Here is a 27,857-nt window from a genome sequence, read left to right as displayed (position 1 = left end):
TTACATAGTTATTAGATATTTTTCTATATCAAATGTTTTTTTTATACTGTCGCCGTCTACACTGAAGTTAATGTATAGTTATAACTCTTCAGAGTCATATAATTATGTTGCCCAAAGTGAAATTAAATATTATGTCAGCTGAAGTTAATTTCTCTTTAAAGAGTGATGGTTTTCCTTCCAGGAAATGTAATACAGAATATATGTGTAAGCCTAGAAAAAGTGAAATGGTATGTTGAATACTTATGCTGGGTTATTCAAAAATTGAGTCATGGTTTTCTACTTTAATAATGGAGTTTGTTTTGGAATAGTAGGCACTTTATGATGTTATGTTATATGCTTAACTGCCGTTTGTAATTGAACAGACTCAACCATTTTTAAAAAATATACATGACAGAATTTACCATTTAAAGCATTTTTAAGTGTGTAGTTTAGTGGTATTGAGTCTATTAATATTGTTATGCAACATCGCCACCATTCATCTCCAGAACTTTTTTTCATCTTCCAAAACTGAAACTACCTAATAAATAAATAGTACCCAATTTAGTGGAAGTAAATAACTCCTCATTCCTTTCTCCCCCTTAGTCCCTGGCAACCACTTTTTCTCTCTATGACTTGACTACTGTAGGTACCTTGTTTAAGTGGAATCATAGAGTATATTTATCCTCTTAGGACTGGCTTATTTCATTTAGCATAATGTCCTCAAGGTTCATCCATGTTGTAGCACGTGCCAGATGTCCTTCCTTTTTAAGGCTGAGTAATATTCCATTGTATGTATAGACCACATTTTGTTTATCCATTCATCTGTCCATGGACACTTGGGTTGCTTCCACTTTTTGGCTATTGTGAATAATGCTGCCATGAATATGGGTGTACAAATATCTGTTTCAGATCCTGCTTTCAATTCTTTGGGGTATATACCCAGAAGTGAAATTGCTGGATCTTATGGTAATTCTAGTTTTAATTTTTTGAGGAATCACCATACTCGTTTTTCATAGTGGCTGCACCATTTCCATTCCCATTAGCAGTACACAGGGGTTCCAGTTTCTCCACATCCTTCCCAACACTTGTTATTTTCCGGGTTTATTGTTTGTTTATTTTTTTTGGTAATAGCCTAGGTGAGTGTGAAGTGGTATGTCATTATGGTTTTGATTTGCATTTCCCTAATGACTAGTGATGTTGTGCATCTTTTCATGTGTTTATTGACCATTTGAATATCTTCCTTGGAGAAATGTATGTTTGAATCCTTGCCCGAGATTTTAATTGGGTTGTTTGTTTTTTCAACATGGCCTTTTTAATATCATTCTTATTTGGGAAACAGTGCACTCCATCTTAGGACTAACAAAATAAATGCTGCCTGTGACTCTGCTCCTTCCCTTAGCCTAATTTTTTTTAAAACAGACAAGATCTAATGCTGGGGGTGCCAAAGAAAAATGTATACACATTTTAAGAGATGTTAATACTTTCGTCACCATTGCTCAAGCAATAGTTCACCGTAATCAGAAGTGTGTGGACGATGGTTAGCACCAGCTGATGGTAACCACTTTGAGCAGCTCTTGTAATTTCAGGAGTCAAATGTGACTTGTATTCATCTCTTGTTATGGGTATGTATTAATACAGTTTTTTCCTTTCTTAAAATGTGTTTACATTTTTTGCCACCCTCTGTATATCTAAGATGGAGAATTTCTTCCCTGAGAGCCTTAGTCTAACTTGGCTCTTAGTGTGAAATTTCTCTCCCAATTCCTCTGTCGTTCAGAAATTAAATCCTCTTATGGAATTCCAGAAAGTTTAGTGATGAAGACTGGTCAGAGAGCTGTGAATAGTAGTTAATTATTTAAAACAATATTTTGATGACAATAATAAAAAGATACCTTAAATTTTTTTACTGCAATTGAAGAGTGTAAATAGAGCTATTACCTCAGTTAACATTCATCTCACAATGCCTAGCCTCTGTTCCCTGTCATGTCTATTTCTGGGCCCCTCAACTTATCTACCTCTTCTTTCCCTTTCCCTCCTTTTTTCTTAGTCTTTCTTGCCTAAATCTTCCTTCTTTTCCTTGATGTCCACTTTATATTTTTTTTTGGCCATAAAATTTAAAGTACTAAGTTGAAGATTTGTGTGTAAGAAAAAGAAGTCAATGTTTTAACTTGAGTGGGACCCTAGTTAAGTCCCTGTACATATTACCTCAGTCAGTCCCGAGCTGTCACTTCCCACAGCCATAGCTAGAGGCAAAAAGAAATAGTTTCCATTTTTTAGCCTCCTCCTTAGACCACTGAGAGAGCCTCATCTACCAAGACAGAATCGCATAAAGACAAATGGGCATGTTAGCATTTACTGTGGTAATACCCAATTTATTTTTGGCAAATGAACAAATAAAATTTCCCTTCTGTGGCTTTTTAAGTAGTTTGTTCATTTCTAGAACAAATGCCTTGTTGACCTATTAGACTTCTTGATTTGTCTAACCAAAGACCAAGAAATGCAAGTATTTTTGAGTTCTTTTCTTCTATCTTTGCCATTAGAATCTATTTTGCTGTTTTTAATTTATTTATATGAATCATTCCATCATTATTCCAGAGTATTATGAAGACTTATAACTTACAATTTTTTTAACTGTGGACTTTTTTTAAGGTAAAATTCACATAACATTAAATTAAATCATTTAAAAATCAACAGTGGTATTCAGTATATTCACAGTGTAATGCAACCATCACCTCTAACTAGCTCCAAAACATTTTCATTACCCCAGACATAGCTTGAAATTTTAAATGTATCTTTTGGGGGAAAAAGTTTAGAATATTATTTTTATTGTTTCATTTGCTTATACTCTGGTGTAAAGTGCTGAATTATAACTATATTTATCTTTAGGTGATTTCAAGTGTCCTGTCAAAGAGGAAATAGCAATTACCAGTGGTGAATGGGAAGTGCTTGGCCGGCATGGATCTAATGTATGTCCTTTTATTCTGCTGATATGTTTGGTCAACATCTGCTGTGTGTATGCAGTGCTGAAAATCAGTAGTACAACTTCATAATGACCCCAGTGTTTTGGAAATACTAAGTTCGGGCCTAAAAGAATTCAAGTTGTTAGAAAGGAAGACTCTTAGTCTAAATTATAAATCTCACCCATTTTAGAGCTCTGGTATTAGATGTATACTGGTTACTAAAGTTCACCATTTTCAAATGTAGTAAGGGAAGGGCTAGTCCATACTTCTCAAGTCTAGCAAAAATTGTGAATTAAGATATAGTTTTAAATTACTTTTAAATCTCTTACAAACTATTTGTGTCATTTCTACATTAGAAATTGCATTTACCACTTCTTAGGTAGTGCTTCTCTTTCATTCACCTGTTTATCTTTTCTCACAAATGTAAAGTTTCATCCACCATCTGCAAAGAGTGGTGGACATTTATACAGAGCACAGATTGATAGGGAAAAGGAGGGAAATCCACCCTGTTTCATTCTCAGCTTGTGGCTTTCTGTAGTAATTCAGTGAATTCTAAATTTTTTTTTCCTTTCATAGTACCATAGTACCTTATATTTGTTTCAAATTCCAGTTAGGTGGTCAGTGTCATGAGAGCTCTAAGAACTCCATCCTTTATATGTGATACATACAGTTAAGTTGATGTACGCTACCAGGATTTAGTGAAGGCCTGTGATTTCCTCAAACTGATTCAAAGATTTATTGAAGGATTATGTATACTGGCTTGAATAGAAGTCAGTTGTAGTCCCCAAGTTGATTAAGGAGAAAGACCAAAGATCCAGGTCCCAGGTTTGTTTTGCTGGTAAAAACTTTAGAATATCATAGGCTACCGTTAAAGTCTAATTTTCACTGAGAGTCTCATATGGCCTTCTGGTTACATATCCAAATATAATTTTTTCTGTTTTAGGGACCTTGGATGTTATTGTCACCTAAGAAAATTCTTATTGTGAAATTCTAAGTTCTGATAACAGAAAATTACACTGATGTAAACTTCATGCTGTATAATGGTTAGATAATACTGAGGGAACCCCCAAAATTGTATTTATGCAGATCTGAACCTTATTTGGGCAACCTAAATGTCTTTCTACTACTTGCCATTTTGTGCATCAGTTTTCTTCTTTATGTCATGCTTATTTATGTAGTGTGTCTGTGTCTCTCTTATTCTTCTATTTTCCCCTCTATCCTTGCTTTACTTTTTTAAGTACCTTTTTTCCCCCTCTCCTTTTACCAGTGACCTTGTTCCCACACAAAGATTTCTAATGGCAGTAATTGGGTAAAGATTTGAGACTTTTTTTTTTTTTTTAAGATTTGAGACTTTTAAGGCTGTGTGCCCCTTGCTTTTGAGGGATGGTTCTTGAAGTGTGGTCCCTGGACCAACAGCAATCCACCACCATCTGGTAACTTTTTAGAAATGCAAATTCTTGGGCCCACCCAAGACCTCCTGAACCAGAGGCTATAGTGGTAGGACCCAGTGATCTGTTTAAAAGTCGATCTGTTTAAAAGTCCCTCCGGTGATTCTGATGTTTCTGATTAATAAAGTAGTTACCTGAAACAAACAAACAAAATAACTATTATAGTTGGGAGTGAGGAATTAACTAGTTATTTTTCAATTTGGGAAGGTCTGACTCCCACCTGCTAGGTCCAGAGCAGAACCAGTCCCAACATTTTGCACATATTAACACATGCCTGTGAAGCTTCATGAATGTTTGTTCTACTGTTTCCTATCACTTGTGTCTTTTCATTATATGTCATATGAGTTTATTTCATCTCAACTGTGTTTATTTTTGTGTCCATGTATACTAAAAATGTTTAATGATGAAAGGAAAGCTTCCTGGAGAAAATGTGGCCATTTGAAAATACTTGCTCTTAGAAATGTATCTGTTTTCTTTAGTGTGTAAAAAATTTTGAATTTTATGAACATTGTTTGAGTAGGCTGGTAAAAGATTTTTTAAAGGAAGAATAAAAGCCATTTGTTTAGAAGCCATTTGTGTGATTTGGGAAGAATATTAAGTGAATTTATCTGTGAGCTTACTTGCAATTGAGTTCAATTATTCCCCAACCCAATAGATAAAATACTTTTGCAGTTTTGTACAAAAGACCAAAAAGCACTGCCTAAGGTAATGCTACACTAACTGACAAATACACAGGATACAAAAATTAGACTCTGTTAAGTATGCATGAATGGTTGACCTAAGTTGCAATATACCTGTTTTTTTTTTTCCTGTAGAGAAGTGCCATTTTAATGAAATAATTCTTGTATTTTAATGAAATAATTTTTGTGTTTTAAGAAGAGCACACGTTCTGACCATATAGGAAACTCTACCAATAGTGTGCAACTCTAGTGTCCTTTTTCCTTCTAGACAGGATCTATTCTTAGCTATATTAAGTTATAAACAAAACCGACAGGTTTATTAACATTAGTAGAAATTTTTTTTAGAAAGAGGCACAGTCAAAGCCTGACTCAAATGATTCTGAATAAAATTGGGGATTGTTGGTTGAATTACTGACCTACCATGGTCACACTAGCACTGATTTTTATGTTGTTATTTTGGCAGATCCAGGTTGATGAAGTCAGAAAGCTGGTGTATTTTGAAGGCACCAAAGACTCTCCTTTAGAACATCACCTATATGTTGTCAGTTATGTAAATCCTGGAGAAGTGATGAGGCTGACCGACCGTGGCTATTCCCATTCTTGCTGCATCAGCCGGGTATTAAGTTCCTGTTTGAAAAGGGTTTCCTGCCATAGGAAAAAAAAAAAAAGAAAACCTCTGCTCATGTAATACTCCTTTTGAGTAATATAAAAGTTAGTGAAATTGGCCTGCAGAAGTCTGATTCTCTTACGAAAAACTTTAAAAAGCTTAGCCTTAATTTCAGCATTGTATATGTACGTAAATGGTCAGACTCTTATACTCCTGGTATAACATCAGTGCAGACGTAGTAGCAGATAACCTTTGTTAGTTTTCCCTGGGGAAAAAGTAATTGTTTCTCCTTTCCCTAGCATTGTGACTTCTTTATAAGTAAGTATAGTAACCAGAAGAATCCACACTGTGTGTCCCTTTACAAGCTATCAAGTCCTGAAGATGACCCAACTTGCAAAACAAAGGAATTTTGGGCCACCATTTTGGATTCAGCAGGTACTCGTTTCCCTGAACCTGATCTTAAGTAGGATTAGAACATTATGCATTAAACCTGTATGATATTTCCACAATTTCTGGACAGGGTCTTCCCATCTCGCACCACTGCCTGTTCCTAAGCTGCCTGTTCCTGTTTCTTATTGATCCCAACCCTCCTATTCTATCAAAAACCAAATAATATAGGTTACCTCCTACTCCAGGCAGAAGCAAGTCTGGAAGACCTTTTTGAAAATAAGATTAAAATACTATATTAGCCAAGAAACCATTTATTCACACATTTGGACGATATCTCAGATAAATGAACTTGTAAAATAATGTATCCTGAACTTAGTAATACGTTTTGAGCAGTGAAGCTTTAGGGAATAACCAGCTGGTAGCTTTCTTAAACTTTTAAAGCACTTGCAGTGGTCATCTTAATAAAAGGTAGAACATGCGTTCTGTATGGAAGTGAAGAGCACTGTGAATTTTCTATTTTTAAAATGCTTGATTTCTTAAAGAGTAGACTGATCTTATGAATCTTTTAATCTATGTTATCCCTCAGTTTTTTTCCTCTTAAGTATTGTCAAGCATTAAATATCTGCTAAGAGATTAAGAATGCACATAAAACAACAGGGTGTAGGTACAGTCTAATGTCCACAAGCAGAATTTGTAATATGGTGATGATCTCCGCTTACACTGTAACATCCTCCAATATTCACAGACTTAGGATATAGGTCTGTATAGTTTTGGTAAACAAAGACTGATCATGATTTTCTTTTCGGGGGATGGGGATTCTGGTTGTGCTTATTCTCTACTAATCAAAAACAAATGTTTATTGAGCACCTGCCATGAGCAAGTTAAACTTGTGCTTCCAGTTCCTAATCAGGTATATGTATTAACTGTAAATAAGTTACACCAAACAGAGCACAAAGCATTTGTATAGTTCTGCATGTAAACACCTCATGGACTCCAAGGATTATTCAAAATACTATGTGTCTGTTTCTGAAATAAATAATTTAATACGTCCATTAGATTTTCTTTTGTAAAGATAAATGTTCTTGCTTAATTTCTTGCTTATGACTTGGAAGGGGGATGGTCAGTTATTTGTATGTGTGGGTTTATGGTATCTTTTCCTTGCTCTCAGATTGTAGAGCTCCCATAAGAACTTCTTTTACAGACTCGGTATGTTATTTCCTCGCAGGTCCTCTTCCTGACTATACTCCTCCAGAAATATTCTCTTTTGAAAGTACTACTGGATTTACATTGTATGGGATGCTGTACAAACCTCATGATCTACAACCTGGAAAGAAATACCCCACTGTCCTGTTCATATATGGTGGTCCTCAGGTGGGTGTGTGTGTGTGTGTGTGTGTGTGTGTGTGTGTGTGTTTTAGGTGACTTGTTTTTTAAATGTCAGTTGTTTAAGATTTGAGCACTGTGGGGCTTCTGCTGTTATTGACTCAGGCCTATGTTCTAATTGTCCATTTTAGAAGTTTAGAAAGCTGGGTCTTGTTAGATGGCTAATTTGTAAATCAGCATCAATTTCTTAATTTACAGTGAGGACTGTAACTGTCATGGGAAATGAAATATTCATGTCAGTAGGTGAATACGTTGTTTTCTATGTAGAGAAATTTGTTTGGGAAATGAAATTAAATAATTAAATGTCTCAGTAAATAAAAAGAATCTTCACAGATATTTTCAGAAAGCCATGGTTGTCTGATGAATTCCCCCTCTTCTAAGGTTATTATCTCCCAAACAAAATAGAATACTTTTATCAACTAGTTAGGTGGCTGCTGTACTACAATTCAGCACTGTAAGAAGTTTAACCTCAAGTTTTCTTTTTCTGTATTAAATATTAGCTCGTGAGTATTAAATAAATTCCATTGACTATCAGAGTAAAGTATTTTGGGTCGGTGAATTGGTTAATTGGTAATATTTTTAATGTTTATTCTTGATTATATATCTTACATTGAGCCCTTGAAGAAATTATAATTACACTGTTTTTATAATGTAACTCTTGGACTCAGTAAATATCCTTTATAATTATACCCAATTACTCAGTATCTGAAAATGTATCTGGATGCCAAGTCATCCAAAAAATAAAATAAACATAAAATTACTACATAAGCCATAAAATCTCAGTGATTATGGTCTATGTCAAGTTAAATCCCTTTACCATTGTTAAGTGTGTTTTACAAATAAAATATTCACATTCATATTATAGTCATCTATATATAAATTGTGGAAAAGTTAAACTTCTGTTAAAAACTTGAAGGCAAATCTTTGTAAATTTTTAAAAAAGGCTTAATACAAAGAAATTCAAAAGAGAAGTTAGAGAACACAGAAGCTTTATATACTGTTGTGTTGTATTATTTTGATATTAAGGCTAAGTAAGAAGGGTGTTTCTCCTTTCCAGTGAAGGAATGATATGAAATATGTGTAAAACACACTATAAAAAGTAGCTGGTTATCTAGATTTTAAGTTTAAAGGACTCCTTGTATTAGTAATTAAGTTTAAAAAGTCTGTGCCAAATGTGAAGATCATTATCATCAGTCATTAGGGAAACGCAAATCAAAACCACAGAGATACCACTTCATACCCATTAGGATAGCTATTTTTCAAAAAAAAAAGAAAAGGAAAAATAAAATGTTGGCAAGGATGTGGAGAAATTAGAACTCTGATGCATTTCTCATGGGGATGTGAAATGGGTCAGTTGCTATGGAAAACAATATGGCAGTTCTTCAAAAAGTTAAACAGAATTACAATCTAATCTAGCAAATTCCATTTCTGGGTGTATACCCAAAAGAATTGAAAGCAGAGACTTGAACAGACGCTTGCACACCACTGTTTATTGTAGCATTACTCATAGTAGCCAAAAGGTAGGAGCAACCCAAGTGTCCATTGACAGATGAATTGGTAAACAAAATATGGTATATAATAGAATATTATGTAGCTTTCAAAAAGGAAGAAATTCTGACACATGCTACAACATGGATGAACCTTGAGGAAATTGCGCTAAGTGAAATAAGCCAGGCACAAAAGGACAAATACTGTATTATTCCACTTGTATGAAGTACCTAGAATAAGCAAATTCATAGGAACAGAAAGTAGAATAGAAATTGCCTGGAACTGAGGAAGGAATAGGAAGTTACTGTTTAATAACAAGTTTCTGTTTGGGATGATGAAAAAGTCCTGGAAATGGATAGTGTAATGATTGCACAACAGTGTGAATGTACTTAGTGCCACTGAACTGCACTCTTAAAATGTTTGAAATGGTAAATTTTATGTAAATTTTACCATAATTTAAAAAAACGTATTAGCCAGTGCAATTAAAACAAAATTGTTTGTTTGGAGTACGTTATGAACACAATTCTACTTTTTTGCACTTATAGAAACAATTTCTTTCTCAAAGTAGTCTTTAGAAACATTCAAATTTGGTTATGTCATAGGAGAATCTGGTGTTCAGTTTGCAAGATTTCTCGAGGAGACTGCATGATAGAATGCCGCCAGCACCTCAGCGCACTGGGAGATCAGTTCCTCCTCTTGTTAGATGACTCCATTTGGGTTAATTATGAAGAGGCTCCTTAATGTAAGACCAGGTCTTTCTAGTGGCACACAATAGCCTTGTGAAATTTAATTAAATTTTATAAGTGGTCCATACCATGTTCTTTCTTGGTGTGTATTCAGGTGAAAGTGTCACAAGTCATGACATGTGTTGTCATAATTCATAATGAGGTCCATTACTTTGACAACAATGCCTGCCCTACTCGAACAAAAGTGAAATCCAAGAAAATCAACGAAGATTTCTCATTAAAATCATTAAGGCTTAGTTCTTTGAACTCTTCATTGGTAACACCTCTATGTTTAAAAATGTTTATTTAACAAGTATTTACAGTGCTTCCTATGTGCCAGACACAAAAGAGCAGGCTAGGTGATAGCAGGACACAGGTTTTGAAGAATTGATTGTGAAAGAGACTTTTGAATTCTCAGTGCCAGAGGGCATGATGTTTAAGTACCTTCTTCCAGAGCTAGCAGGCCTCCAGGCTGCAAAGGCAGAAACACTGGCTCTGTGGGGGAAATGTTCATATCAAGCATTTGAGGACATCTTCTGTGCCTGACAACAGGTAAAGAAGTGAGGTAGTCTTCTTTATATGCCCATATTTGTGTTCTTCTTTGCCTAGTACTTCTTTTTTGAAATCCCTCCCTTTATTTAAAAACAAAACAAACAAACAAAAAAATACCATTGCCTACCAAACCCCTCCTCCCAGGGTTGGAAGGGGAAACATCATTCTGTTTTTCATTCATTCATTCATTTAGCAAATAGTTATTGAGTTCCTGTTATGCAGCAGGGACTTTTTCTGGTGAGGATACCACAGTGAACAAGTCAAACTAATGTCCCACCCTCGTGGAGCTTAATGAGGAAAATAAGTAGACAAAAAAAATATGTAACTTCATATAATGGAAGTACTATGAATAATTGGTGGGAAAGTGGATGGCAAAGTGAGTGGCTAAAATGGAAGTTCTGATAGGAAGGTCAGGGAAGGTCTCTGAGGGTATAAAGGATAAGAAGGAATAAGCCATGTTAAAGATTGGAAGGAAAAGCATTCCAGACAGCAGAACAGTCAAGGTCAAAGTCCTAGGGTTAGAATCAACTTGGTATAGTTGATAATAAGGTTAGGATATAGTGCGTAAAAAGGAGGAAGAGGTATGAGAAGAGGTCAGAGAAATTGCCAAGCATGAGAGAATGTCAAGGAGTTTAGGTCGTATTCTGATCTGAACTCCTTACCATTCGTGGGAACTAAGCTACAAAATCATATCTGATTTACATTTTTAAAACATCACTGCTACCACGTGAACAGACTAAGAGGACAAGAATAGAGACCGGAAGACTAGTTATAGTGGTACTAACATCCAGAAGTTCAGAAAGAGAAGAGTCTCTACATCACTACCACCACCACTGCCACGCCCCCAATCTAGCCCAATGGCTACTCAGGAGCTATTTGAGTGAAGTTAGTGTCAATTCTTATTTAACTCTTGGCTGACTTGGTTTTTCCCATTGGTCTCAACCAGAGAAAACTTGTCATTTTTGCCAGAACTTTTTTTGTTGTTTAATATCTATCTTAGTGTCCACCAAACCTTGAACTTCTGTAACTTTCTGCCCACTAACTAAAGTCCCCTTTTCACTAGATAGTTTATTTCTGGTGAAGCGCTAAATAACATTTAACTTCCTGGTCATTTTGAGGTATAGTTTCTAGAGCATTTAAGTGAAATAAGAATTATTCTACCTTTTGCATTGATTTGTTTAACAGAAAAAATGAAGTGGACAAATCATAGTGTTTCATTAAATACTAAGTTTTCCTGTTACTGGTCAGAGACAATCCCAGGTAGATGTGTAAGGAAGAAAAATGATCTGTTTATCTTTGTCTCTGTCATTAGAGTGACACAATTCTTCAGGGTAGAGGTAACTTTTTAGTAACTTTTTCTATGGAGTAGGTTAAATCTCTTGTCTTGTATGTAGTTAATATCTGGGTTATAGTGGTAAAGTCAATAGTTGCTTAGTAATTGCCCTGACTTGAGTGTGAAGAAAGAAAAGAAGTACCCTCCTACAAAGGCGTGTCTGTGGTTCCCTGTCTTTAGACACATAAGAATTGGAGGCAGAGAAATACGGACTTGGAGAAGTCTGGAGCCAGCTTGCTCCCTGCAGACTCAAGATCAACCCTCCCACATAGGAAAAAGAAAAAAAGCAACATAAACATGAAAAGATTTCGTTTAATTTAAAAACAAATGGGGATGGTGGAGAGTTGCTGATCAATGGACATAAAGTCTCAATTTTGCAAGATGAATAAGCTCTAGAGATCTTCTGTACAGCATTGTCTTATAATTTATGATACTGTCTTATACACTTAAAACTTTATTAAGAGACGTTAAACATGTTAAATGTTCTCGCCACAAGAAAATAAAATGTCATTTTAAAGGCAACGTAATATTTTAAAAAGCTTTGTACTTTTCGCAGTGTCCTGCCTCTCTGCTGCTTTTGTATGCTACCGTATAATAAATTTCACTGAAGTTGTATTTCTTCCTCAGGTGCAGTTGGTGAATAATCGGTTTAAAGGAGTCAAGTATTTCCGTTTGAATACGCTAGCCTCTCTGGGTTATGTGGTTGTAGTGATAGACAACAGGGGATCCTGTCACCGAGGGCTTAAATTTGAAGGCGCCTTTAAATATAAAATGGTGTGTGAACATACAAACATTTTTCTTTTAAAGACATTTTTTGGTGCATTGTTTGGTGTGAAATCCCAGAGAGAGAGTTGGGGGAAAGAGCTGAGAGAGAGAGAGAGAGAGAGTGTTTGGGGGTGGGAGGGAAGATACAACTTGATATTCATTAGTCTAACTCAATGTCTACCTACCTGTATGTAACTGTGGGAAGCTGAGATAGAACCACTTTTACACAGAAATACCCTCTCTTTCTATTTGTGTGTCCAGGTTAGCCAGAAGGCAGCACCCTTTAGCTTTCAGCATCCTGTGCACTATTGAGAGGAATAATTGAGATTTGTTCTGTCCTCTGTGAAGAGAGAAACCAACTGATTAGTGCCTTCCTTGTGACAAGCCTCTTTCTCTCTACAGGAAGCTTTAAATGCTACCTTTTAGAGATGCCCCAGGTCCTTTCTGCTGCTTTGGGAAAAGATGAGAATCCGATGTTCCTTTTGCACAGTAAGGCAGTTACTGCATTTGCCAGTATATTGGACATGCTGAGTAAGACATGGGGATTTTCTCCCACAGCCAGTTCTTTGACCTTATGTTGTATTCTCATGTAAGTTTTTTTGTTTTCATTTTTGTTTTTGGCTCAGTGAAGTGAGATTGTGTGCACTGGCAGGCCTAGTAACATAGGCAGGGTGGTGGTGGTAGGAATTAGGACTCAATAGGACCTTAAAGAAAGAGTATGTTTAGTTCCAGAGGTAGATGATGGGGAAATAGGAGGATAAGGCCTCAAGAGTGATTCCTTCTACGTTACTGCATTACATTTTAAAAAGAAGAAGTAAAATTAGTCAACCACTTAAGGGGACTAATTTTTTTTGTCTTTGGGTATGGGAAGGCTTGTTACAAGGAAGATGCTGACCTCTTAGCAGACAACAGAACAAATAAATGGAAATGGGCAATACCCATATGACAAGGGACAGTTTGGGTTGCAGTAGGAAAGAACTTTATGATTAAGGGATAACTAAACTCTAGGACAGGCTAGCAACAGAAGCTATAGGCCCCTATCTCTAAAATAGAGTTAAAAAAATGTTTTTCGGGCAACAGAATCTCAATTGATAATGAATTCCAATCTAAAAAACTACAGATATTTTTAGTAAAAACATTTATCAGCTTTAAAAGCACTCTTATAATGAGACTTTCATTCATTGAAATCTGTGAAATTTTCTCCCTTTTTTCACAGGGTCAAATAGAAATTGACGATCAGGTGGAAGGACTCCAGTATCTGGCTTCTCGATATGATTTCATTGACTTAGATCGTGTGGGTATCCATGGCTGGTCCTATGGAGGATACCTCTCCCTGATGGCATTAATGCAGAGGTCAGATATCTTCAGGGTATGTGACTTCCTGTGATACTTCTTTCTGTAGTAAGTGTAGAATTTTCTGTAAATTGAGGATATAAGAAAATGCTTTTCTGAAGGTTTACAGAGTTGGTAGTATTATGGAATGTTAGTGTTTGTGTGTTTAATAGCCATGTGAGATAATCGATATATCTATCAACTTGTGATAGCCATGTGAGGTATATATTTGCATATGTATTTCAATATATATCTATATATTTAAAAAATTTGTCAGCTTGATGACCAGTTATTGGCTATTTGTAGACATATGCTAAAGATTATGGGAGTTACTCGTGATTAGTAAAACACACAAACATGCATACTGGCTTGTGGTTACTTGTTTAATTGTTGGACTGCAAGCTCTGAGTGCAGGGACCTGTCTGCCCTATATGTCACTGTATCCTCAACAGCCAAGCACAGTGCTTGGCACATAATAGGTCCAAAGTAAATCTGTATTAAATTAATAAATTATTAAATATATAAACGATGGTTATAATTCTGTAAACAACTTCTTAGAAAAAATGTGCTAGAACTAAATACATAAAGATGCTAACAGTTGCTAAGGGAGTGTAGTTTTTTCTTTATATTTCAATAACATTTTATTTTACAGTGAAAAATAAATTTTATTTTTAAGAACAAAAATGATAGGGTTTTTGTTCTTTCATGTATATTCAGATAATTATTTATAATAAGCATAAAATGAACTCTGAAAATTGCCATAATTTTCTCAGGCTTATAGCTATCAAGAAAGTAATTACAATATTTAAATACAAAACTGTTTGTGGGAGCCTTAAAATGAGGCAAGTGTTTTGTGCTTAAATATGTTTCAGTCATTGTTTGAAATTCTGTACTGCCAACAGAAGCTAAAGAGAGAGAGAGAGAGATTGACTGCTTTTCCTGTGTAAAGCTGACACTTCTCACACATTTTTTTCTTAAAAGTAGGAATGCATTCACACTGAGGCATTCACATGTTCTAGTTCAGTTTCCCCTTTTAACAAAAGAGCCCATGTTTATATTTCAGCTAGCCCAGTTTAAGGGTTTGGTATGTGCATGCCTGTGGAACAAGAAGCTAACTGACTCACAAAGTATCAAGTTCTTGAACTTGGCACTCTACTTTGATTTTTGTTGAGTGGCCTGAGACCACGTAGTCCCAGTCGTGGGGCTAAAGCCTAAGGATAGTTTAGCCAGTTCTCGTTGCTAGCTGTTCTTTTCTGGACCACACCTGACTATCACTGTTGTCTTATGTAGGTTGCTATTGCTGGGGCCCCCGTCACGCTGTGGATCTTCTATGATACAGGCTACACGGAACGTTATATGGGTCACCCTGACCAGAATGAACAGGGCTATTACTTAGGGTCTGTGGCCATGCAGGCAGAAAAGTTCCCCTCTGAGTAAGTTCAAGCTTTAAAAATAAGATTATAAATTTAAAATTATATTTCAAAAAATTGTCTTTAATAAGCATGAGAACTAATACTATAACCATGACTAATATTTTATAGAATACTAGAATGGCATGGCTGTTTCTCAAAGCTGAATTATAAGGCCAGTTCATACTGTTTTTTTTTTTTTTACAAGTTACGTTTCAAGCAATTGCTTGTGTTGAAAGAAGTTTAAGTACACGACTATTTACGGTAGAAAAAATTCTGCATTATTTTACAAATAGTTTGTTTTACTTTTTCTAGGGACATACCATAGTTATTGATGTGTGCTAATATCGTAATGGGAAATTGAACACATGATCTTTTTTTTTTTTTTTTAATTTTTCATACAGGTATCATCTGGTTAACATATTACAAATTCAGTACTGAAAATATGGAATCCTTATTCTAACATTACAATATAAGGAAGTTAATATAGTTAATTGTGATTAGTTTAAAGGAAGGAGTTAAGTGATTTTTCCAAATCCTTTGTTTTGCCTAACCCTCTGATACTTCCATTTCTCTAGACCAAATCGTTTACTGCTCTTACATGGATTCTTGGATGAGAATGTCCATTTTGCCCACACAAGTATATTACTGAGTTTTTTAGTGAGGGCTGGAAAGCCATATGATTTACAGGTGAGTTTTTCTACATTTTCTAAATAAATAGTGATTAGTGATTCATTACTTTGAAATAGAATAAACTGTGGAGTAAGGCTGAATTTTCAGCTGTGGCCATAAAAGAACTAAAGTAATAGGCATAGTTGGATAAAACTAGTTGGATAAAAATTAAAATTCTGTTGAAGTCAGACTGAAAACTGACCTATTGGATTACATGACTTCTGTATCTGCTTTCAGTTTGTAATCATGGAAAAGATGATAGGAGTCCATTTACTATCCTCCTTTGCTTTTCTTCTTCCCCTTGGAAGGGTGAGGAAATGTTATTTGATTTCATTATTGCAAAAGGATTTTTTGGACCTGATGACATGGTCTTTTAATTTTCTTTTATATTGACATCGGAGCAGAAACCAGCAAGTTACCTACCTCCATTGCTCCATTACTCAAATTAAAAGGTTTTAAGAAAAGTCTTCCTCCTTTCTACTTCTTACATAGATTATATGCTCATAAGAAATGAAAAAATACTACTATTTCCTTTTTTATGTTTCAGTTGACATTTATGTAGGTAAGCTATGAGATACTAGTCTATAGCAGCAGTTACCCAGCATTTTGGTCTCAGGATCCCTTTACGTACCAAAGAGCTTTTACATACCAGTGAGCGTTTGTTTATGTGGATTATTTATGTCTATCAGTATTTCTTGTATGAGATACTAAAACTAAGAAACATTTTAAATATTTGTTTATTTTAAAATAACAATAATAAGCTATTACATGTTAACAGAAATCACATTTTTTGGTGGGGGGGAGAAGATATTTTCCAAAACAAAACCAAAAATATTTACTGAAAAAAGCAGTATTGCTTTTACATTTTTGTACATCTCCTTAATGGCTAGCTTAATAAGGAAGACATCTGGATTCTCATAGCTACTGCCACATGCAATCTGTTGTGAAATGTTGTTTTGTCTAAAGTATATGAAGAAAATTTGGCCTCATAGAATGTGTAGCTAAGAAATGGGAGGGATATTTTAGCCTTTTGAGATAATTGTAGGTATTCTTCTTTGACAAATAGTAGTTTCCTGAAGGTTATTTTTTGTGTGGAACCTGAAGCCATATCTATAAACTTTCCATACTCTGTTGCATTAAAGTCTGTTGGATCTTGTATTTCAAATGGATCTTTTGCCCATACATTGGTCATCTGGAAAATACTGGTTCACTGTGTTATACCAGTCTTCTAAATGTTCAGTCATTTCATACAGTATTTTTTAAACCACATGAATATTACCACTGATCTTATCAGAAAAGTTTATATGGGGAAGCTCATGAGCTACTGTGTTTCCCCAAAAATAAGATCTAGCCAGACAATCAGCTGTATCTATTGTGTCTTTTGGAGCAAAAATTAATACAATTACTGTAATATAAGACCGGGTATAATGTAATATAATATAATGTAATGTAATATAAAATATAATATAATACCTGGTCTTATATAATGGCATATAATATAAGACCGGGTCTTATATTAATTTTTGCTCCAAAAGACACATTAGAGCTGATTGTCTGGCTAGGTCTTATTTTTGGGGAAACAGGGTAGTAGTGGTAAATGCAAGTTTTCCAGAATTACAATTTTCACTTAAAAGCTCAAAATTTATCATTGGCAACAAATACTGCCATATTTTTTTTTTTTTTTTTAACTGGGAATCCTGGAGAATAGTGTGTTTCTCCAGGACCCATCAGTTCCAAGTCATTGTCCTTCAACCTAGTTGTGGAGGGCACAGCTCACTGGCCCATGTGGGAATCGAACTGGCAACCCTGTTGTTCAGAGCTCAGGCTCTAACCAACTGAGCCATCCGGCTGCCCCCCAATGTCATTCTTGAAGTGACCAGCTCATTTCATTCATTTTTGAGAAAATGTTGGACAGATACCCACATCTGAATCACCATAGTTGTCAGTCATTTCTTTCAAGTTAAAAATGAAATTCCATTTAAAATTTGGCTAAGATCAAGTGTAAAATGTGGTAGTTCAACTTGCAACTCAGTTGTACAAGTGCTTTTTCTTGAGATATCCTGTAGGAGTACACTGTGCATTCTTTCCATTTCTTCACCACAGAATATTAAAAAGACATCTACTCCAGTGTTGCAATTTAATAAAATCAATTCTAATTTTTAGTGCTACTTAAGTGAAATTGGTATTTTCTTTTTTTACTGCAAGTATGTGGTGGTTTAGAATAGTGTGACTTCTAGTACAATTAATAGCCTTGAATCATTGCCTTGATTCATGATAAAGTACCAGCACTATTACCCACCATCACTTTTGCATTATCAGTGCAAATGCCAACACAGTGAATAAAGGCAAATGATGTCTTGGTGTTGTTCTGAAAGTAGTTTGACCTTGTGTATCCCTTGAAAGTGTTTCTGAGGACCCCAGAAGTCTGCAGAGCACACTTGGAGAACCACTGCTCTACAGATAAATTCTTCTGTAAGCCTAGTGGTATATAGGGAATTATAAAAAGAAGAGAGGGACCTTTAGATAGGATGTATGTATGTAATATCTGGTGGAGAGGGTGTGCTCCGTGTTATTAATCCTGTTGAAAATCTCTGGAAAGCTTTGGAAGGAGATATATTATTAAATTCTTATTTTTCGTACTTTGATTTTTTTGTTAAGATCTATCCTCAGGAGAGACACAGCATAAGAGTTCCTGAATCTGGAGAGCATTATGAACTGCATCTTTTGCACTACCTTCAAGAAAACCTTGGATCACGTATTGCTGCTCTGAAAGTGATATAATTTTGACCTGTGTAGAACTCTGGTATACACTGGCTGTTTAACCAAATGAGGAGGTTTAATCAGTAGAGAAGATACAGTTGATCATCACATTTTGGTACCTGCCACATAACATCTACTTCTGAAAGTATATTTGGTGCCATGCAGGCATCTACAGCTTGTGGATAGTAATCTAATACCTTAACCATACCCACACAGAATTTTGAATGACATATTTCTAAGGGACCTAGGAGAACCTTGAGTAATTCTCTGCTGGGTCCTTAGAAATATGTGATTAGCATATAAGACATTAGCACCATGTATCCATACTACCTTATTTTCACTTTTAACAGCATTATAAACCTCATGGACTTAATTAGTATATTTTTACAGTATACTTCTGAGTTTGTTAAATTATGATGATATTAGTAATTGGTTTGGTTCAGTTCCAGAATCTCTGACTAGTGACAGATTTGATAGCACTTAAATGTAATTGAATAGCTTATGCTTCATTGCTTGGGATGTATCCAGCATGTTATAAACTAATCTGTATTAAATCTATGACTTAACCAGTCATTAATGATTTTTCAAGGAAAACTTAGTGGCCTCCTAAAGACACTTATTTTGTTTCATTCAGGCTCTGACCGGTTTTTAGTCAATTTAAATTGTATCTAGTATAAATAGTTCTCTTTGATGATATGGCAGAGTGGGTTTTTCCTTTCGCATAAAGGCGGAGTAACTGTATATGTAGCATGGATTTAATTAGTCTTATAATATTGATAATTACAGGCAGAAAAAATTTAATCAAATGATTAGAGCTTAAATATTTGCAGGCAATTTATTTTCTGTTAAGAAAAGGAAAAAGTACACATTCATTTGTATTCTTCAGAAAATTTAGCGGTGCCAGTTTCCATTGGGTATTTCCTTATTAAAATGTTCCAGGGTTTTATGGAGATGGAAGGCAATTTTGGCGGGTTGGGGGAGACCAGGATGCGGAGAATGACAGGGAGAGGAGAAGGCGAGGGTATGCTTAAGAACTAAGCAGAAGCATAATTTGACCAAAAATGCCCATGAAAAAGTTTGGAAAGTGAAATTCAAATTTGTAGACTATTAAGAAAATCAGAATTAAGAAATTACTCTGTTGCCAACACAGTTATAGACTAACATTATTCAGGGGAGGAAAAGTTCCTTAAGATTTACTTTTATAATTCTAAATTCTAATTTTTTTGTTACTTTCTTAATTTTGGAAACCTTACAAATTTAAACTTTCTTTTTCCTTTTTAAATTATTTGAGCATAATTTAGATACTGTGAGCTTAAAATAAAGAGGTTTTTCAGACAACCTCTTTACCATAAACTGATTCCTGACAGGCCATGTCTCTCTTTTTCAGTGTTCAAAGCCTAGAAGCAATTTCTTGACTGGCCATGACATTTTCCTGGGTGTAGCCCTAGCTCTTGCCTGTTAAGGGAGCCCCTCGGCTTTCAGGTGCTCATTGGGATCTGTCCCCTTAGAGTCTTGTGGTGCTAGATGGGTCACATTGGAGCCAGTGGCAGAGAAGGCATCTATGAGTTTGACCCTTTTTATCACAATCCTCAGTGTTTGAAAAGTTTTTACTAGTACTTTTAAACAACGCTCCAAGAAAAATTGATTTTTTCTTTCTCACTACTACACAGAGTGGATTTCTCCCATAGAGAGCACGACCTCCGTTAGTAAGGATGGTGACTGAGTCAGAGGTGGGCTTTATCGCTGAGGGCCAGGTCGGATGTGGGGGAAGTCCAGAAATGGCAGGGTGACCTGGTGGTTCTGTCCTTGGCAAGGGGATTGGCTTTGGGTTTGTGTATTTATACTGTACAATAGGTGCCACACTTTTCCCTTTTGTCTGTATATGTATTGATATTGTTTATGATATTTTCCCATGCCATGATTTGTTTATATTTTGCAATGTTAAATTAAATTGATTTGGGTAACTTTTCTTCCCCAAGAAAGTATTTTCCCCCATGACTTAAGAAAGTGGTTTTTGTGGACTAGTTGGCCTCCAAGGATCTATCTATACTTATATAATATGCAAAGTAAAAATGGTATGAACAGTGGCTTTTAGACAGCTGCTCATTTGAAACCTCTTACCCATTAAGGCTGTTTCTTCAAAATGGCATCTTTTATTCTATCAAAACAAACCTTAAAGAACCTTATATACTCTTAAATTCAGAGGTTTTCCTTTTGCATCTTGCCTTCTTCCCGCCCATCATAAGCATTCCCTTTATCATTCCCAGTCACTTAAATGCCGTTCTCCTCCTGATTGAATTCACTTGCAGAAAGACAGCTTGACTGAATTTGATTTTTTAAACCAATGTGGAAAACATCATAATCAATTCGAGCAATCAGTAGAAATCTTGCTAAATCTATTGGTACCCTGTCTATGGGCAACAACTTAAAAGATAAGAGTATATAAAAGTAGTGGCTGTTTCGGTGAGAGCCAAAAAGCTCTAGGTTAAACATCAAATGGGGTTTTTGTAGGCTTGATAACTGGGTACACTTGATCAGCCATCAACAGAGTTGCTTGTGCATTGTTGAGCAGTGAGACTCAAAATCTAAGATTCATCTGGGATGTTTACTAAAAGAAATATAGTCTTGAACCTCACTCTTAGAAATTTGGATTCAGTTGATTTGGGTGGAGACCAGGAATCTGCATTTCTAACAGGCTTTCCAGGTGATTCTAAAGCAAGTCTTTTGTGTGCCACTTGAAGAAACTTCTGTAGAGAATTGAGTTGGAGTAAGAAAATAATAGATGATTTTTACACTGGACTGATTTACATGAACCCAAAACAGTAGTCAAGACAGCTGCTCATCTATAACTATAGGTCCCTTCTCACTCTGAAGAAGCAGAAGCTGTCCTTAACTGTATATGCCCTTCGTCTGGAGATTCTTTTGGGAATGAAGGTTTTTTCCCTCTATGCCGTTCCTGGCTCATTTCCAAAGCCTCATACAAGAGGATGAGGTCACAGTGCATGTGTTACTTTTTCAAAGAAGGAGATACAGATATTGATGCTTCACTTTTTTTACCACTTGTTTTATTCTTTACAGAAGGTTGATATCACGCCCCTCTGTAACATCGTTCGTTCTCTCTTTAGGTGGAATGATTCCTATAAGATCTCTCATTATTATAGAATCCTACATTTTTAAGCTATTATATCTTGGATATGATTGAATGTTCTCATTTGTTAGAGGAACCTACATATTAGAGAGAGAAGAAAGTATACCCATGGCCACACAGCCGGTTAGTGTTCATTTGGTACTGGACTCCATCCAGATGTCCTGACTCATGGTAGTTAAATGATACTTAGAAAAGGCAAATTTTTAAAAAGTATTTATTAATATATTCCTATGAAACATTTTGAAGATAACATAAAATGGTTAATTTTTCCATTCTAAAGTAAATGCTAAGCATGCTTATTAATGAAGCAGTACTTCTAATTAGTATATGACATTCTGAAGTTAATTAAAATTGTTATACTAAATATGTCTTCCTTGGTGTAGTGGGGAGATTTGGGGATTGGGATATAGAGTAGTGCTTGCTTAAGCCTGGGAGCCCAATTTTTAGCTATTTAAAGTAAGAAAAGAGACATGGCCCTATCCAAACTAAGATATATAAGGTGAGTGTCCATTCGCAGCAGACAAAGGAATAAGGGAATTTCCCTGACTTCCACCTTCCCAACCCCTCCCAGCCTCACCTATCCATCTTGCAGCCTAAAACATGGAGACATGTTCGTGCAAGGTGCTGATTCCTGCTTTTCTTAACTTTGTCAAGAGACAGCTCTAAGTAATCATTTGACAGACAGAAAAAGTAGTGTTTGTATGTTTGTTTTTACATAACCCAAATACAAATTTCTGTTGTATTCAGCACAATTGGAGTTCAGGTCTTTAATTTAGAACATGAAGTGCCTGCTGTTCTAAGCATTGACTTGTATAAGGAGAATCGCATGTCTCACACCATGGGTTTTCTCATTTTCAGCTGCATAGCTGTTAATCATGTAAAGCGGAACATTAGTTTTGTTGCATTTTATTACAGGTTCTTTGTTGCAATAAAGATGCTGCTAAAATTAATTGATGTAAATGTTCCTTTTTCCCCTATTCCCCATTTATACAGTCTTCCCCTAATTAGTGGCAAGTGTGCAATGATTAATAGACATGAACCAGGTCGTGCTTGCAATGGAGAAGGTAGACTGCAAGGCGGGGTTTCTAGTACTATAAACACTAACCAAAAATGCATCCAAACCCAAAGGGAGGTGTCCAGAGAACTGCTTTGTACCTGCAAGGGGTTCCCAACAGCCATCAGTTGGTACTGCAAGGGTAGGTAGTGCTTGGAGCTAATGATTAGCATAGCTTCCCTGAGCAACTGGGAGTTTCTTGGAAATGCCAGTTGGAGTGAATAGTGGCTTCTGCATGTTACCCAGGAAATTTCAGGGGAGTTCATTGCAGTACCTTTTTTTAGAGGTTTCTTTGACAATTCTCTGGTGTTGAAGCTGTACTAGAGAAAGGATGGGGGAATAGAAGCAGATGAACTCTAACATTAGTATATTTGAGTTCGTATGATAATCTTTCCAGAACAGACACTTAATCTGGATCCTATAACTCTCTGAAGTTGTATGCAAAATAGTGCGTGAATGCATGGTGGTGCATTCTGGGGAGAAGGGCTTTGGCTTTATCAGATTCTCAAAGGGATAATGATCTAAAAAAGAACAACTGCTATATTATGTATTAGGGTCCTAAACTTTGTATACAAAAATTATTTGGAAGAAAAATGATCTTTAAAGACGGTAATCCTTTAGAGCAGTGCTTCCTAACCTTTCAACTAATGACAGAAAAAGACATTTGTATGACAGAGGGATAACCTGCTTGCAGCCAGAAGTGACCACCAGAAGTGACCAGCCAGGCCACCCAAGCTCTAAAGACTATTTCAGCACACCTATAATCCATTTATGGCACTCTGATTGGGACTCTCATATAGACTACCTTGGTCCCTTTATTTCAGCCTAGATTTATTGCTAATCAAACATCAGCTTTCAACTTGGCCATAACATCCTGCAGAGGCTGCTGAGGTGCAGACTTGCCAGTGGCTCTAGGGCTCCGGAGCTCCAGAGTCAGATCAGAGCAAGTGCTATGGTTTGAAGACCTTGGACTTCCCTTTCGCCTAACCTCACCCACTTGGTGGTTTTGAGGAAACTGATCCCTTGGTGCTTTGCGGGGGGAGCAGAATTGAAACAGCTGCAGTATGAGAATCTCATAACAATTTTATTTGGCGCTTGGAGTGATTTGGGGAATTACCAGGATTTAAATGTTCATCAGCCTAGTTCTGTCCACAGATCTGGTGCTCTGGCCCTGCCACCCTGGAGGAGGTTGCATTCCCATTAAAACGTATTAGATGGGATTCAGCTCTGACACAGGCGATGAAATTGAGTTTGCTGTGTGCTCCTTATTGAAAGATGCTCTCTAAATTGGCTCCCAGATTTGAGTTCTTGAAATAGAAGTTTGGGGAAGCAATTAGCCAGGATGTCCTTAGCTGGTTGCAGGAATTCTCCCCACCCCTTCCCACCTGTACTGGAAATAGACACCCTACAGAAGTGGCATAGTTTATTTTTAACATGCTACTTCACAGGTGATACAATTCTTTGCAGAAAAGTCCTCCGACCAGATAGATTCTGGAAACCACACTGCCATTCTATAAAGTGAACTCTCCATGTTGGCTTGGTTTCTGGCCATATATGTGGTCATAGTTGCATGCCTAAGCGTCACGTGACTGCTGCTGTTCAGTTGGGCACTTGATGTGTTGCCTTGCCAGGTAAATGCTTTGCATCCTATCAACTCTCCATTCCTACTCATTCCTATTGCTGCTCCTGCCTCAGTCGAGGGCCTGTAATGGCATGCTGGGTAGCAGCAGCACCTCTCCAGCGAGCCTGAGTTGGAGGTGAAGACTAAGAATTCCAAATGACTTCAAAGAAACAGTTCTCAACTTTTCATCCACCAAATATTTAGTAACAACCATGTGCCAGGCCTGTGTTAGGCTGTGAGAAAACAAAGGTGAAGAGGACGCCTCCCTTGCTCTCAATAGGTCCTCAGGACCAACTCACCTCCCGCCTTACTAGCACACCAGGAGGACACAGCTGTCTTAAAAGGCACGCTAAATTCTCACTTTCCTGCTCTGGTCCCTAAATGGTGTCAGACATTCAAGCCCCTGTATCGCCCGACCTCACTTCCCCTCGCCTGGGCTCTTCACTCACCCACAAGCATCCTGACGGTTTCCTCTTTCAATTAGTAGAACACATGCTAATCCCACCTGAGAGAGGAGGCATGGCAAATGGTACCCGCACTAGCTTTGGAGCCTGGCTTCCGCACTTGCCTCTGTTACTTGCTAGCTTTATGGGCCTTGGCATGTTTACATAACATTCTGACCCTCAGTTTCCTTAGGTGTGAAGCAGGAATAATAACAACCGTCCTCAATGGATTGTTGTAAAAAAAATAAAAGATTGTGAGGGTTAAATTCATATATTACTATAAAGGCTTTCGTGCCTGGTATGCAATAAAAGTACTCAATAAAGCTTATCTCAGGTTTAGCACTTAATTTTATGCCATACTGTTTGCCTCTGGTTTTGTTTCTCCAGTTAGATTCCAGACTGAGTAGGCATTGTGTTACGCTTGGTTAATTCTCCCCATCATACCTACTAGAGTTAGATAGGTAGGAATCACTTATTAGGTACTTGAATACCAAAAAATTTTCAAAGGAAAAAATTTTTTTCTTCCCTTATTTAGGGTTGTCTGATGGATAGATTATAGGTGCCTAGGTACCTGTCTACCAATTCATTTGTAAGGCTGCAAAAGAAACCAAATTTACCATAAGTTAAGCTTTTAGGATGACTCCTTTGAAATGTCCTTGGAATTTTTATTCTTTCTCCCCCACCAAGGCTTTAGGGCTGGAGGAGTGGTGCTTCTCAGCCCTGGTTTCTATCACAACTGCCTGGGGAGCTTTTAAATACACTGATGTCCAAATCCCTCCTGGGATCAATTAATCAGCATGGGGGTTGGGAAGTAGGTCTGCCATCTTTTAATTTTTTTTTCTTTTTATATAAGCTCCCTAGGTGATCTTAATGTGCGATGCAGCCAGAGTAAAGAGATTGAGAGGTGCAGCAATGGAAGACTGTATTTATGGAGTGTTAGAGCCAAAACAGATATCATCTCATCTGCTGCTTTACGGATGAGAAGCTGAGGCCCAGAGCCCGGAAGCAATTATACCGCAGCCATGCCAGCTGCTTAAAGAGAGTCCACACTTTAGCCCAGGTCTTCTATCTCTGTCTTCACCTCCCAGAGCAATGTTCTCCCAAACCAGAGTTCAGCAAAGGAATCTGCTCAAAGTGAGGGAGCTGAGGCTGCTGCCAGGAAACCACAGAATTCTTACTTCACCCAGAGCAGCTCAGCTTTTTACTTCTATATCACGGGGGACACATGTCCTGCAGCTTCAAAGAAGAGGTCACAAATCAGTGACCCCCCACCCCATCATTTTACAGATGGGGAAACAGGCCCAGAGAAGACTGCAAAGCCATTGAGCTGTCAAGTGGCAGAGCTGATACCAAAAGGCAAGCTGAATACTCTCCCTGAGCTACAGGCAGATAAACTGACTTCCCCAAAGGCACGAAACTAGTTGGTAGCTGAACAGAGACACTTGAATGCACTCTCTAGACTACCTACTAAATTTTCTAAAATCTAAGATGTTACCATTTATAAGATCCTGATGTCAGAAATGTAAAAATGTGAATAAGAATGTCTCTTAGAATCAAGGAAATATGGTATTTGCCTGAAATCTGAGTTCCTTCAGGGACTGAGTTCATGCTGAGAAAGCATGTACTGGGTGGGTCTTGGATATGACTCTCCCTGAACTTGCCCAGAGAAAGAAGGGGGAGCATGGGAAAGATGAGAGAATTTGGAATCGGATAGACGTGGGTTCTAGTCCAGTAGTTGTAATTTTGTTCAAGCCCTTTACTTCTCTAACCTTGGACTCTATAGTGCCATACTAACACTTCCTTCCCAGAGTTGTGGTGAGGCCAAAATGCCGAGCACAGGCCTGGCATTGGATAGGGGCTTGGAAATGATTTGTGAAGTTCAAGTTGGCATTCCTGCCGTTGATGTGACCCCACCCCCTCCAAGAAGTGCAAGGCTGCCAGCGGGAGCGATCTGTTCTCCAGGATCTGAGCTGTCAGGCCCAAGTCCTGGGGAAGATAGATGCTGGGTGGGCAGAGGAACATAACTCAGCCCCAGGGGTCTTGGGAGCGCAGCACATTCTGGACCGTGAGCAAGGAGGAGGGGACAGAAACCTCCAATGGGGTGACTGGACTCTGCCTTAGCCTCGGATACTTTGCACCTGCCTGACCAAGGACTCACCTTCCAGGGTTGCACATTGGGATAAAGGGGTCATTAACTATAAGGCCCTTGTTAGGGATAACATGCTGTACCTGGGAGCAGGTGACACATGTCCCTCTGAATACCCACTGCCCACATTTGTGTGGTGAGTGTCCCATTACTTACAGAATATTTCCTCATGACAGAATCATGTTCAATCTGATCTTCGCTATAAGCTAGGAGACATCAGAGTATGCTTGTTCCTCCCATGTTCCCCCCACCGCCCAGAGAATGAAATTAGAGCTCAGAGAGGGTGTATGCCCAAGGTCACAGTGCAGAAGTGGAATGCTAATCCTGGCTTCACTCATCCATTAGCAAGCAACATGAATTGAGCAGCTGCCATGGGCCTGGTTCCTGCTGAGGGATTGAGGGATCTGGGAATGCTCAGAGGAGTCAGACACATTCTGTACTCTAAACGGGTTCTCAATCCAGAAGTGGAGGTGGCCATGTAAATAAAAGATGGTCATTGCAAAGAGAGTCATGTTGAGCGCTGCGTGAGTACCCAGGAGACAAAGCAGAACAGCAGAAGAGTGGGCTTTGACCGGAGAGCCTGCTGTTCTATTTCCTGAACCACTGCCTGCAGTGCGATCTTGGGCAGGTTACTTAACCTCTCTGTGCTTCAGCTTCGTCTTCTACACCCTAGAGTTAATGATGGTAATACTTCATGGAGTTGCTGTGAGCTTCGATGTGAGAAAACACTTGCAAAGCTCCTAGTATCTGACACAGCATTCAACAAACATGAGCTGTTATTTTTTCTGAGCACTGGAGGAGGATGGTCAAGGAAGGCTGCACTAAGGAGGTGGCATTTGAATTAGGTGTTAAGGAGTGAGTTTCTCCAGGTGGGAGGAAGTCACTCCAGGCAAAGAGAATACTTTGCACACAGACATTAAGTGATAGGTGTGGGGGGCGTCGCTAGCACACTGGAAGGTGGGAAC

General features: G+C 37.4%; 1 protein-coding gene and 1 non-coding gene across 6 annotated transcripts in view; both read left to right on the top strand.

Moving 5' to 3' along the window:
- Positions 1–22,578, top strand: part of DPP8 (dipeptidyl peptidase 8) — a 51,976-nt gene extending 29,398 nt beyond the window's left edge. For 2 of the 5 annotated variants that reach the window (XM_019725576.3, XM_019725577.3), the window contains exons 13-21: positions 2,863–2,942; positions 5,528–5,680; positions 5,971–6,106; positions 7,287–7,432; positions 12,170–12,316; positions 13,524–13,676; positions 14,930–15,072; positions 15,627–15,738; positions 18,379–22,578. In XM_019725576.3, coding sequence (XP_019581135.2) covers positions 2,863–2,942; positions 5,528–5,680; positions 5,971–6,106; positions 7,287–7,432; positions 12,170–12,316; positions 13,524–13,676; positions 14,930–15,072; positions 15,627–15,738; positions 18,379–18,501 — 1,193 coding nt within the window. In that variant the 3' untranslated portion in view covers positions 18,502–22,578. Of the gene's footprint in view, positions 1–2,862; positions 2,943–5,527; positions 5,681–5,970; positions 6,107–7,286; positions 7,433–12,169; positions 12,317–12,709; positions 12,797–13,523; positions 13,677–14,929; positions 15,073–15,626; positions 15,739–18,378 lie in introns of those variants that run through there. The other 3 variants (XM_074327555.2, XM_019725578.3, XR_012494711.2) reach the window with 3 other exon arrangements.
- LOC141570923 (small nucleolar RNA SNORA38) lies at positions 11,684–11,814 on the top strand. The gene has a single exon (XR_012495365.2). It is a non-coding gene; the product is annotated as a small nucleolar RNA SNORA38 (small nucleolar RNA).
- Positions 22,579–27,857: the final 5,279 nt, after the last annotated feature.

The sequence above is a fragment of the Rhinolophus sinicus genome, chromosome 3 (genome assembly GCF_057876585.1).
Source record: "Rhinolophus sinicus isolate RSI-liver-muscle chromosome 3, RSI-T2T, whole genome shotgun sequence".
Lineage (NCBI taxonomy): Eukaryota > Metazoa > Chordata > Mammalia > Chiroptera > Rhinolophidae > Rhinolophus > Rhinolophus sinicus.
This window is presented reverse-complemented; position numbering and strand designations above follow the sequence as displayed.